Source organism: Ochlerotatus camptorhynchus, unplaced genomic scaffold (genome assembly GCF_037179485.1).
Source record: "Ochlerotatus camptorhynchus isolate MF236.1 unplaced genomic scaffold, CSIRO-AGI_Acam_v1.1 ptg000363l, whole genome shotgun sequence".
Classification (NCBI taxonomy): Eukaryota; Metazoa; Arthropoda; class Insecta; order Diptera; family Culicidae; genus Ochlerotatus; species Ochlerotatus camptorhynchus.
In genome coordinates, this window is record NW_027040851.1 from 981805 (window position 1) to 995581 (window position 13777).

The window sequence follows — 13777 nt, forward strand, 5'->3', positions numbered from 1 at the left end:
AGACGGCAACGCTCCTCGTACGGTGGCAAGTTCGTTGGGTCACGCCAGTTGAGGAAACGAAGAGCATATCTCACAAACTTGCGTTGAACGGATTCAATTCTAGTGATCCAGCTAGCATGGAAAGGGCACCAAACAACTGAACTTGACTCCAATAAGGATCGCACAAGCGAGCAGTAAAGTGACCTGAGACATAGCGGGTCACGAAACTCGTCGGCAATTTTGAAAATAAAGCCCAATTGTCGATTAGCTCTGGAGATGATGTCATTGTAGTGGATTCTGAAAGTGAGTCTGCAGTCCAAGGTAACGCCGAGATCCTTTATGTGCTCTACACGAGCAAGACAGCGTCCGTAGAGAACATAGTCAAACATGATTGGTTCAATTTTTCGGTGATATGAAATAATGTTACATTTTTCTATGCTTAGACTCATCAAATTTCTTGAGCACCAGTCAGCAAAAATACCTAACATATTCTGGAGATCCCAGCAGTCCGAGAGGCTTTTAATAATTTGGTAGATTTTCGTATCGTCTGCATAGAAAACGCGGCATCCAAATGGTATCAGCAAGGCGACATCGTTTAAAAAGATCGAAAATAGTAGTGGTCCTAGGTTACTGCCTTGCGGGACTCCCGAGTTGTTTGAGAAAACATCCGATTCCGACGCGCCAATCTTGACATGTACGTAGCGATTCACCAAGTAAGATCTGAACCAATCCACAGCAGTTGACGAGATGCCAAGTATCTCCAGCTTGGCCAGCAGGATATTATGGTCCACCGTGTCAAATGCAGCTTTTAGATCCATATACGCAGTATCGACTTGCCATCCTAAATCCATGCATCGCAGACAGTTAGAAGTGAACTGCACCAGGTTCGTGTACACGGAGCGCTTCGGGTAGAAACCGTGTTGTTCTGTATCGATATAATTTTTGCAGCGTACGAACAGAGCACCATTTATGATAATCTCGAACAGTTTTGAGCAGGCACACAGGGAGGTGATTCCACGATAATTTATGACATTCCGTTTATCGCCTTTTTTGTGCACTGGGAACAGATAAGAAAGTTTCCAGCGGCAGGGGAACTCACATTGCTGTGCCGAGAGATTAAATAGCCTCGCAAGTGGAAGGCAGAGATTGGCTACACAACGTTTTAGAACTGATGACGGAATGCCGTCAGGTCCGGAGGCGAACGATAGCTTCAGTCTGCGTGTTGCGGCTATCACCATGTCTTCTGAAATGCGCGGAATAACGAAACTAAACACATCACGTGGCATCCCAACAGCAGCATCCAGCACTTGTGTTGGCGAAGCGGAGAAATCGTTGAACACTTGCTTGAAATGACGAGCAAACAAGTCGCATTTTTCTCTTTCACTATTAGCCGAGTCATTCCCGAGAAACATGGAACAAGGCAATCCGGATTCCTTCCGTTTTGAGTTGACAAACGACCAAAAACTTTTCGGATTCGTGCGAAGGTTCGCTTCCGTGCGTCTCACGTGTCGATTGTAGAGAAAACGATTGTAATTTCGATAACTACGACTCGCAAAATTGAACAGTCGTTTGTAGTACGGCGAGCGAGAGTTACAATACTTTCGGAGGGCGGCAGAGCGTTGACGTTTTAGCACGCGTAGGCGTGGGTTAGACCATGCAGGCTTTAGCGGAGGTCGTCGAGCTGGGACAATGCGGAAAATAGCATCTTCCAGTGCAGCACTGAAAAAATCCACTGCATCATTCACGCTAGCGGCAGTTTCGATAAATTGCCAATCAATTTCCGCAAGCGCATTGTTCAATGCAACATAATCGGCCCGGCGAAAGTCCAAAGAGTAGCACTCAGATGACGGCGTAAAAAGAATCGGCGCAGATAAACTAAATGACACGACGAGAGCGGGATGATCGGCATCTAGATCAATCAGTGGCTCGACGGGCCAAACTGTATAATTTATATTATGAACGGAAACTACTTATTTACCCGCGGATTAATGAACCACCCTAACGGATTTGTTCACTATCAGAAAGTCAGAAAATGCCAACATCTGAATTTGGTTTGATACAACGCATTTGATACAAAAATAATAAGAAATCAAAACTTACCAACTTTTAAACAGATGTAATATTATAAGCACTTTCGGTTGAAGCGCCCTTAAAGCATAGTTTTCAATCAATTGACAAGATGTTTCTGAATTTATTGTGAAACAATTTTTACTGCTGCTTTTCGTTTTGATTCTTTAACGTTTTGAAGCAGAGTTTTTGTTTACAAATTTTGTTCAGCCCGGCTACACCAGTACAGTTAACCCTCATTATGGAGAATTGCTATTAGGTTCTGCAGCGTGACGTCACAAATGAACTCAGTGTTAGCCGGCTGAACCTTTTTGACAGTTCAGTGGTACTGTTTACAAGCACTTAGTCGTTTTTTCGAAAAAAAATTTCTAAAGTTTCTGAATTTTAACTTGAAAATTGTCGAGGAACAGCGCGTTGCAAGGATGTTGCTCGTGAACATTGCAGAAATGCTGTTTACATCTCACTGCAGTCTGAAAAATTATCGAGAAAATCCACCCAAGAAAAAATCGGCTAAGTCCACGTAAACAGTACCACTAAACTGTCATCAGATTGAGGTTAACCCCGACGGTGCAAAACCTAATTAGGTTCTGCAGCGTGACGTCACGAATGAACTCAGTGTTAATCGGCTGAACCTTTTTGACAGTTCAGTGGTACTGTTTACGAGCACTTAGTCGTTTTTTCGAAGAAAAAAAATTCTAAAATTTCCGAATTTTAACTTGAAAATTGTCGAGGAACAGCGCATTGCAAGGATGTTGCTCGTAAACATTGCAGAAATGTGGTTTACATCTCACTGCAGTCTGAAAAATTATCGAGAAAATCCACCCAAGAAAAAATCGGCTAAGTCCACGTAAACAGTACCACTAAACTGTCATCAGATTGAGGTTAACCCCGACGGTGCAAAACCTAATAGGGATGTGTAGTTAGCAAAAAGTTAACTTTTCCCATATTAGTGGGTTCTTTAAGGTTATTGAGATAAAACCGAGGATAAAACTATAGAGATAACCCTAATAAACAAAGCTTGAGCTTGAGCTTGAGCTTGATTGACCGCCCACGGTTGCTACTCTGTTACTGCCAGATCAGCTGTAATTACACAGAGAACCAATAGACGATGCTTGGGACTAGCAATCATCCTCAATGTGTAAAAACTGGTGATCTTAAATTAGGCAATACCAGCGCCGGCCGCGCCCGAACACAGGTCAAGAAAGGAATGGGAAGGATTGTGTTGACATGACACTCGCTTTGATGGAAGCCGAGAACACCTCTGCACTTCCACGAGGAATCACTGGGATGTTGGATAAGAGGGTTGGGTTTGCAGCAGGGTTCGTTTTGGTAAACGATAAGCTGAATTGATGTCCTAACGATCATATAACGCGAAGGAGCTTGGGACTAAACCCACGGTCTTCTGCTCAGTAAGCAAAAACGTTTGCCACTAGGCAGACGAGCACCTTTTTAATCACCGAGTTGCTGTTATTACCATGTAGTCATATTAACAAATAAAACGATTGACGAATCTTGAATGTGGATTGGCCTGAGATTAGACTCATGATGTTCTGCTCAGTAAGCAAAAACGGTTGCTCTAAGGCCACCGAGCCCCTCATATCACATAATACCGTTGCTCAAATTTGTGTATCCATTCAAACCCGGAACCAACGACAACAACGAGTTTCGCAAAACACACGATACACAAGCGATTTTACCATAAATCTCTTTGATATGTAAGGACCTGGGACCGCGTTTTTCTGCTCAGTGAGCAGGCCACTGTAACCGACGATCTTTCAAATCCGAAAACTAAAAACTACGAAAAAGTACTTAGGCCTTCATTAAGTTCCACTTTCACGCGACGTTCAATGACAGGGTCCTATCCAGGATCACATCTGAAAAATCCAAATCTGGCCAACGCCCACCTAAACCTGTTCTAATCCACCTGAAATGACTAACGAATGGCAGACTGTGACTACCCAGCCATGCAATAATCTCATTCCGTGCCTTATGGCAACTTGATGATTCTATTGCGCTCATCTTTTGGCACCACCCAGGGGAGACTTGGTCCTGTACCCAATGCTTAACTTATCTCCATTCCACTCAGCTACTCGCAATTTCTTGTGATATAGTGGGCGGAATATTATTATATGAGACAGTTCAATGCAGACGTCTTTCCAAATTTGGCAGATCGACAGGTAATCGGTGAGTTACCACGATAGTTGCTATTCAACAACTCGACAACGTCCCATCGTCAACGACTGCTATGAGAATTTCCCATTGCAGACGCCAACGAAATGACGTCATCGAGCTATCGATCAACTACCCTGGTTATCGCCTGGTACCTTATAGCACGATGCTAGGAGGCGAACCGGAAGAATCGATGAGCTACCTCTCCCCCTAGAGATAACCCTAATAAACAAATACCATAAACGAACTGTATCCCGGATGGGTAAACTATCCCACAAATGGTTTGGATGATACCCCGAACACGTCGTTAAGCTCTCTTTTATGGTTATTTTTATTAGGGATCTAGGAGATACTAAAGAGATGAACTAGCCTCAGGCTAAAAATCTCTAAAATAAAGATTTAAAAAAAAAAAAAAAAAACTAGGAGATACTAAACTATAGTGGACGAATATTCCCTTTGTTCTGAAGCAAACCTTTTGGGTACAGCTCCTTAGACACAATGGCGTCAAATGAGATAAGTCTATTCGAGCAAACAACAGATGTTTCGACAGCCCCGACACCGCCATTAGTGCTCTATAGTCTATTGTTTCTATTGGTAAAATGCATTCTTGTAATCATTCTACGAATGTTTATATTGAAACCAAATAAAATGATGGATACATCAACAAATATCTAGATATATTCAGTCATGTTGCCTTGTTCCCAGGCCTAAATGTGATAAGATGTACGAACTATAAAGACACATTCTAAATCAAGTTTTTATCGTTTTATTAAACAAGGCTTATGACAGTAGGAAATTAAGAGCATATATTTGCATCAAACAGTTTAAATTGAAACTTGTTGTCAAGTTAAATAGATCAGAAGAGTTGTAAGCCGCATGCTTGTTGATGTTTTTGGAACGTTCGCTTGGCCGAAAATTGTTTTCCGCATACTTCACAGGCGTACGGCATAACACCCAAATGAACTGTGCTTTCATGTTCAGATCTTTCCGTCAATCGCATAAATCGTTTGTCACAGAAATTACACTGGTAGGGTTTAATTCCCGTATGCGATACCATGTGACGTTTCAAGTTTGCCGTATCCGTGAATCCTTTTCCACATTCTGAACACTTGTACTGCATGTTGGGATTATGAATCTTCTTGTGAGTAAACAGCGATGAAGAGTGCCTGAAGGGCTTATGGCAAACGTCGCATACAAACGGTTTGTCATCACTATGTACTCGATAGTGATTAACAAGGAACATTTTCGTCCGGAACGTCATACCGCATATCGAACATGCCAGTGTTTTCGACTGTGTGTGTATTAGCTTGTGTTGTTTCAAAACAGCTTCACTATAAAACCTTTTAAAGCAAACATCGCATTCGTGAGGCTTTACCTCTGCGTGCTTGTTTTCATGAGCCCTCAGTAACGACAGTGAGCTGTAAACTTTTCCACATTCATGGCATTGGTACTCTCTCTGGTAAGAAACTGAACCGTATCGATTAATGTAATGGCCGGCTAGCTTTGCTTTCGATTCAAAAAACCGGAGACAAAAAGGACATTGTAAGTCACCAGAAGGGCTGAGAGCTCGATCATTTCTGTTCAAATTATGGTCTTTCTTGATGTGTTCAAGGAGCGAATCTTCCGACGTATGAGACGATGTACAGTTTCGAACACAACACAGATATCCATATTTTTCCAGACGGGACATCGGGACTAGATACATTCTTGGAGTTGCAACGTTCCATTCTGGGTGGTTGTGTGCATGTTTGTATCTGCTTCCAGAGTTTACAATATGTTTGTTACATTTTTTGCATTCGTACACTCTTTCGATACTTTCATATCGTTCGCGGTGTCCTTGGCGTTGCGAATCACGTTCGAATCGTTTGTAGCAAATCTTGCAAACGACGTTTTTGCTGTGATTTACGGGATTATTTCTTCTTTTGGTCTCTTCGTGAACAGTTTTTCCGTGTAGTTTCAATTCCGCTTCATTGTCGAAAAGCAGGTAGCATCCACAGCAAATCATTTTATCTTGAACTTCAATGATATTGAACGTTTCCTGTTCCTTTTCATCCAACATATCCATTGACTTCAAGGAGGCTTTGCGTCGTCTTTTGGAAGTCCTTTTTCGACGTTTAGGAGTTTCTTCTTCTTCACTATCAATGGAGGAAGTGTCAGCATCTTCCTGTTTTGTTGACTGTTCTTCGTCAGAAGCTCGTTCTGAGAGTACATCGGTAGAGATTTCTTCTGGTTCAATTTTGATATCCATATCAGCACATGCTAGCATTTCATCCTGCGATTTGTCAGGAACCAGCCAAATTCGCAACTTGCTATCACATTCTTTGGCATTGTCAATGAAAACTGCAATGGATTTGATTGCTTCCAGACAGGGTTGGCAAACTTCCGAAGGCATACCATCATTTTCATCGATCTAAAAAGGGAAATTTAATTACTAGATGGCGATCAAAACAAGACAATTGCCAAGTTTTGGCTGACTAGTCATCCTATGAGAAAATGGTGATCAGCAAATAACTGCGTTCAGCTGTTTTTTTTTCTTCTGAAATTTGTACCCTCAAAACTCGATTTCCTTGGTGTTTTTCGCGGAATTTTCATAGAACAGAATTCACTTGTAATAATCTTTCGAATTTCCCTTGGTATTCTCATCAAAACTCGCTTAAAATTCTTCTGAGAAGTTAATTTAGATACGAACCTGGCATACAATCGCAATGGAAATTCCCATCTAAAAAGCCTTGTCTGAACTCACACAATTCTATATAGAGCTGGAATTAGGGCGTAACAGCTTTTGTAAACAATGATTTCTAGGAATTCAAGGAACGCCCACGCAAACGAACATAACTATCAGGAAGGGGAAGCCTTCCTATATTCGATGGTGATGTTAATTTGCGTGGGCGGGCCTTGACTTTCTAACAATCATCGAGAGAAGTCATTGTTTACAAAAGCTGTTACGCCCTAATTCCAGCTCTATTTTGAATTGACTTTGAGTTCTACCCTAATCAATGTTGTATGGTTATTTTGCTTAACAGCGTATTTAGGGTTTTTTGCTTAACAGCGTATTAGGGCCTTCACGATTGTTACCTCTTCAAAAATAATGCATAGTGCATTTGCTTGAGTAGTTTTTGGGAGACTTTCAGTTTCCTCGTAAGTTTAGTTCAGTTCAGTAAAAGATCTTTCACTTAGCGAACGTCTGTCAAATTAACAAGGCTTCAATGAATCGTCAGCAAAAATACTTTCTTAAGATTCTTCAATATATTTTAGTATAAAATATATTTATAACATTATATTTTTAATTTATAATATATTATGAAGTCTTACCGTTTGCCCAACCCACTGTGCCAGGCAATCAGCAATGTACACATTCTCCTCCTCTACCAGAGAAAAAATCGAGTGAAAATCGTCTCCAACCAGCTCACTTCCGCGTTTATTCATGCACGTTCGACAGACGTCCATCGTATCGGTTACATAAAACTAAAATTTCCAAAAATTCTTAACTTTTTACGAGATAAACACACTTTTAAGAAGCCGATCTAAAATCACCGCCTGTACACTGACAGATTTTCGGTTTAATTAAAAAATGAAAACAAACATTTTTTTGAGAGGTCGAGAGGAGAGAAAATATGCGACGCCGTCAGTGAAGTGTTCAAGGAGCTGAACGTTGCACGACGATGATGCCGATGATTTTAGATGCTGTCAAAATTCGTTTATCAAATCCTATCAAAACAAAGTCCAGCAAACAGTAGTTTTCGTGTCCGTAAGATTTCGGAAAAAATCACATTAAAATAATCCAAAATAAAATGCAATTGTGAATTTTAGGAAGCTGAGCACCGAACGAATATGCATCCGGTAGAGAATCTCTGCCGGATATGCACCCGCGCCGACGAGCAGGAGCAGTCATCTTTTGTTTCCATTTTCGCCACTACCCTAGAAATTAGAGAATTGGAGGGGCACGAGCCGGATGATGCTTTGGTTCGAACTGTTGGTGAAGTTATGGCCGGATGTTTGGATGTTGATGTAAGATTAATAGCACAGAAAATTTTGGACCACGGTTGAAAGGCAGAATTTTTGTAAGGCCGAAAAAATCTAAACGCTGAATTTTCAAAAGGCAGAAATATTATTGAAATAAAATTATAACATTTATCAAACGGTGAAAAGGGCACGCGCGAGGCAAGTGGACTATAACTTCCCCGCGCGTGCCTATTTCGGCATTTTGAGAATTCAGCCTTTTCAAAAACTCTTCCACCTTTTGAAATTCAACCTTTCGACGCAAGATCAAAATTGTATACATAGTTGGATTACAAATGGATTTTGTTTTCGATAGATCAAGCCGAACGACCAACTTCCACAGAAAATTTGTCGTGCTTGCATGAACAAGCTCCGAGAATCCTGGACTTTGAAGGAAACATGTAAAGCTAGCGAGAAACGATTGAGACAGCTGCTCCGAAGCGAGTTGGAACCGGCGGAAGTGAAGTGTGAGGTTGATATAGAGGAAGCGGAGATGGAAGGCGACTATCCTATGCAAATGTCCTTTGTGGACGAAGAGGTGCTCGATGACGACGGGGAAGAAATTGTCGAGGAAGTACCGGTTAAAAAAGTCGTTAATCCCACTGATCCACTGCATTCGGAATCTAGTTGGTTGTTTTCGGATTTGAAGAAGGGATATTATAGAACTAGGAAAGGGGATGACTCAAGCTGGGATATGCTTGAGCTTTACGATCACCGATGCTGCGGGTGTTTTCGGTTCTTTAATTCAAAAACCACGATGGAAAGGCATTGCAAGCGGGATCACAAAGAGGAACCCCATGGAGATGAGAGCAAACGCTACGAATGTGGTGTCTGTATGAAACTGTTCTCCAGCACTGATAGTTTGAGTTTCCATCAGAAAATGGCTCGATCCCGGCAGTTATTTCACTGTAAGTTGTGTGATGTTCTATCACCTAGCAAACGACAGTTGAAAGCTCACTTGAAACTGCACGCAGCGAATAAAATTGCGAATAATCACACAAGGGAGCTTAGCGAACGCAATAGTGTTTCCGAAGGAACTTCTAAGAAGGCGCTGGAGGATGTAATACCGGTTGATAAATGTCGCTTAACGAAGACCTTCATCACATTCGATTACGTAAAATTCGATGGCTTTTGCTGTTGTGATTGTGGAATCTACTGTGACAGTATACGGGAAATGAAACGCCATGGCGAGAAGGAACATCAAGGGAATCGTGGGTTTGACGAGGAGCATTCTTGCTTCGCCTGTTTGAGATCGTTCGATTCTAAGAATGACTATGAGAAGCACATGCTCGAACTGAATGCGAAACATGTTTACTTTTGCAAAACATGCCAGGAGGTGTTCCGTTCGTCTAACAAGCTACAGGAACATCAGCAAACCAGTGCAAATCATGAAGGATTTGTCGAGTTGGAGATGCTAGATGTGAAAGAAGAGGTTGAGGTGGAAGAAAAAGTTCATTTGCTGGACATTAAACCATCGACCACTGTGGCGCACACTAGCAGAAGACGAAGGACAGCTGTCAAAGAGCGGAACGAATCTCCCGTAGATGATTTTGTCGCCGGAGTCGACGAAGATGATGATGATGATGATGATGAAGATTATGAACCCGAAGAAGCTTCTCAAGATTTCAAGGAACCGTACGGTCGTAGGCTCTACGTACAGCAGCAGGTAGGTTGGTGACTATTTTGTTTGTATCATTAATTCAGGTATCATTTATTCTTTCGAATAGGTCAAACGAAACGATCCAGACCTAGCGGAGGTGTCCGTCGTAGACATCAGCAATCAGGATGTGGTCCGGTGCTGCGGCTGCTATCAAACCTTCATTACCGAGGAAGAGCTTACCGATCATTCCAATCAATCCCACCGACAGTTTGAACAACCGGACGACAAGGATCGACCCTACGAATGCGACCGATGTTTCCGACGATTCGTCAAAGCTGTGTCGCTACAAATCCACCGTCAATTTGTGAAAACCGTACAGCTCTTTTCCTGTAAGTTGTGCGATCAAAAGTTCAACTTTCAAATTCCGTTTCTGCTGCATTACGAAGCGCATGAAAGGAATTCCGGCAGGGAAGATAAACGAGGACCGAAACCGAAAAAAATGGGTGACGAAAGTAAATTTTACTGCTGTTTCACTACTTGCAAAGCATCATATACGGATTACAGCGAGCTACTGGCCCACGTGGACGACAACCATGGCGTGAAACGGAATCAATTCAAGGACTATCGCGACACAGATGACAACTGCTGCGAGGTGTGCTTCCGCAGCTTTAGCAACTATCGAGGTCTACTGAGGCACGTGGCTGTCCAGAGGAAAGCCAATACCGGTGCCCGTCACACCTGCAGCACCTGTGGCGTCCAGACGAAATCGCTAGCCGCACTGAAAGATCACGAGAACAAACATCTCGGCATCAAACCGTACGAATGCGATGTTTGTCGTAAAACGTTCGGCACGAAAACCATTCTTAAGAACCATATGATCGTACACCAAGCGGATCGTCCATTCAGTTGTGAAATCTGCGGCAAAACATTCGCGCGGAAGCGCAACTACAAGGATCATTCCAGAATACACACTGACGAAAAGCCATGGGAATGCGAAATCTGCAAGTTGACATTCCGAATCGAAACGCAATTCTTGACCCACAAACGGCGCCACACCGGTGTCCGGCCGTACAAGTGCAAATTTTGCGACAAGGTGTTCTCTCACGCTACGGATCGCAAACGCCACGAGATGGCAGCACATACTGGCGAGAAACCTCACCAGTGTAGCTTCTGTCCGTTGGCATTCATTCGGAAGCGGCAGCTGGTGATTCACGAGAGGACCCACACCGGAGAAAAACCGTACGAGTGTCAGCATTGCGGACAGGCTTTCATCCAGCAGAGCTACTTGACGCGCCATTTGGCGACGCATAAGCAGCGCGATGAGCCAGCATTTTAGTGAGAATAATAGGATGGGAGGAGATTATTGAACGTAATACATATAATAGCTAGTAAGGTAAGTGGAACTATGTTTTATGTCCATCCGAACTTTCCTATGTTTCTCCTCAATACATTCTAGATTGGGATTCGACAGTTCGCTCTCAAATGTTGTAGATAGCAGTAGTATTTATCTGTTAATTTATTTATTTCTTTAGTTCTTTATTTCTATATTTCTTTATATTTTATTTCTTTATTTACTTATTTATTTCTTTATTGCGTAGAAATCTGCTTGGCGAACGAAAGTTCAGGCAAGAGAGTATTTCAATTTCACCACTTAATAGCTTCACTACGAATGTTGCCTGTTGAATTCGTCGCAGTCGTTCTAAAGTATTCATGCTTAGCAAGCGACATCTCTCAGCATACGGAGGTAAGTTTAGTGGATCTCTCCAAGGATGTTGCCTCAATGCTCGACGAATGAATCATTTTTGAATCCGTTCTATTTTAATGCTTCAGAAAAGTTGCCAAAGAGTCCAAACGACAGATGCGGGCGCACAAGTGAACAATACTGTGCCTTTAAACATTACGGATCCGAAAAATCTCTTGAGATTCTTGATACGAACGCAAGCTGACGATTTGCCTTAGTGACTACCATTGAACGATGTAACTAGCGATGTAAGTCAAACGAAAGCTTAGAGTCCAACATTACACCTAGGTCGCTTACTTGTTCAACTCTTTCGAGTACAAATCCATCAATTGAGTAATCGAATACGATTGGCGTTCTTGTACGATGAAATGGCATGACTACACATTTTGATATACTGTGGGAGAGCTTGTTTAAGTGGCACCAGTCAACAAATTGGTCCAACATTTCTTGGAGCTGACGGCAATCTTCGGCGTCCTTGACAACGATGTATAGTTTGAGATCATACAGCCATTCTGCAGGATGAGCGTCACATCGTTGAAGAAGATAGTGAACAGCAATGGTCCTAAATTACTGCCCTGGGGAACAAAAGGTGACGAAGTGCACGAATTCAGATTGACACGGAGAGTTCTATTGGAGTACGAATTCAGCCAATCAACCAAACTGTCCGAAACTCCCAGACGAGACATTTTCTGAAGAAGAATACCATGATCGATGCAATCGAAGGCTGCTTTCAGGTCAGTATAACCGGTATCTACTTGAGCCCTATTTTCCAAATGATTTATACAAGTTGAGGTGAACTCCAATACATTTGATGAAACTGAACGTCCTGGCATAAATCCGGGTTGCATTGCTGAGATGTAGCTTTTGACATGAAAGAAGATAGCATGGTTCGATTTTGGACACATAACTAACAAAATGACAGCTCGCACCATACTAAAGTACCAACGAGGGGTGCTAAGATGGCGATTTCTGCCAATATAATCGCACTGTTCCTGTACACCAAATTGGGTTATTTAGGGGTATTGAGGTAAATACATAATCGTAATCTGCATTAAAAATGGAACCTAACTCCGAAATTTTATCAATTTTGGTGCACTGGAACTATTTTAAATAAGTACGATTACATGAGCAAAAATCACCATCTTAGCGCCCCCTGGTGAGACTGTGTATGAGAGCAAACTGTCATCGAATAGATTTAGTTTCAACAATTAAAATAAGATAAAGATGAATGTCTATTGGATCGACTAAAATATCGTGGTTCTCAGAAAACAAAGCTCTGGTGCCTCCTTGCATCAATCATATTTTTCGATGGATAATTCGTCGAAAAAGGTTGAAGATATGATCACTGTACTACAGTGGAACTGCCGTAGGACTACCTAAACTAGACTCGTTCAAATTTTTACTTCACAATTCTGATTGTGATATATTTGCTCTCTGTGAAACATGGCTTTCTTCCGATGAAGAACTCAACTTCCACGTTTTTAACATTATTCGCCTGGATAGAGACGATTCTTATGGAGGAGTACTTTTAGGGATCAAGAAGTGCTACCCTTTCTACAAAATTTCCCTTGCTGCTCTATCAGGCGTCGAAATCGTCGCTTGTCAAATACATGTGAAGAACAAAGACCTTTGCATAGCTTCAGTTTATGTTCCACCAAGAACCTCCATTAGTCAACTCTGGAATCTAGTTTCGATTCTTCCATCCCCAGTATTAATTTTGGGTGATATGAACTCCCATGGTACTGGGTGGGGCGATCTATATGATGACAATAGAGCGGCTATTTTTTACGATTTATGCGACGATTTCAACTTGACTATTCTGAACACTGGTGAAGCGACACGTATAACAAAACCTCCGGCTCGAGAAAGCCGACTCGATCTATCTTTGTGTTCAAGATCGCTATCATTGGACTGTCTGTGGAAGGTTATCAATGATCCCCATGGTAGCGATCATTTGCCAATCATCATTTCAATTAAGTGTGCCCCTCACTCTGCAGAACCATCTCGAGTTCCATTTGATCTTACAAGGAACATCGAATGGCAGAAATATGCAACGGCGGTGACAATCGGTGCCGAATCAATAGATACGCTTCCACCATTGGAAGAATATCGATTCCTCGCCGATTTGATATACAAAAGCTCACTGGAAGCACAAAAAAGAAAAGTTCAAAGTCTTCTTCTTCTTATTCTTCTTCTTCGCATTTCAAGCTTACTGCATATCG

General features: G+C 42.0%; 3 protein-coding genes across 3 annotated transcripts in view; 1 reads left to right on the forward strand and 2 right to left on the reverse strand.

The window, feature by feature from the left end:
- The window catches only part of LOC135709727 (transcriptional regulator ATRX-like), a 92593-nt gene extending 86752 nt beyond the window's left edge, over positions 1-5841 (reverse strand). Inside the window, exon 1 of the mRNA XM_065232100.1 lies at positions 5830-5841. The gene's annotated coding sequence lies outside the window, so the exon portion shown is untranslated. The remainder of the gene's footprint in view (positions 1-5829) is intronic.
- On the reverse strand, positions 5010-7752 carry LOC135709747 (zinc finger protein ZFP2-like). Its single transcript, XM_065232129.1, has 2 exons — positions 7528-7752; positions 5010-6625 (listed from the first exon to the last, which is right to left on the reverse strand). The coding sequence occupies exons 1-2, from the start codon at positions 7660-7662 to the stop codon at positions 5072-5074; spliced, it is 1689 nt and encodes a 562-aa protein (XP_065088201.1). The 5' UTR covers positions 7663-7752; the 3' UTR covers positions 5010-5071.
- A 185-nt stretch (positions 7753-7937) lies between these two features.
- LOC135709763 (zinc finger protein 420-like) lies at positions 7938-11193 on the forward strand. The gene is made up of 4 exons (XM_065232147.1): positions 7938-7963; positions 8026-8223; positions 8531-9880; positions 9942-11193. The coding sequence occupies exons 2-4, from the start codon at positions 8047-8049 to the stop codon at positions 11148-11150; spliced, it is 2736 nt and encodes a 911-aa protein (XP_065088219.1). The 5' UTR covers positions 7938-7963; positions 8026-8046; the 3' UTR covers positions 11151-11193.
- The last annotated feature ends 2584 nt before the right edge of the window (positions 11194-13777 follow it).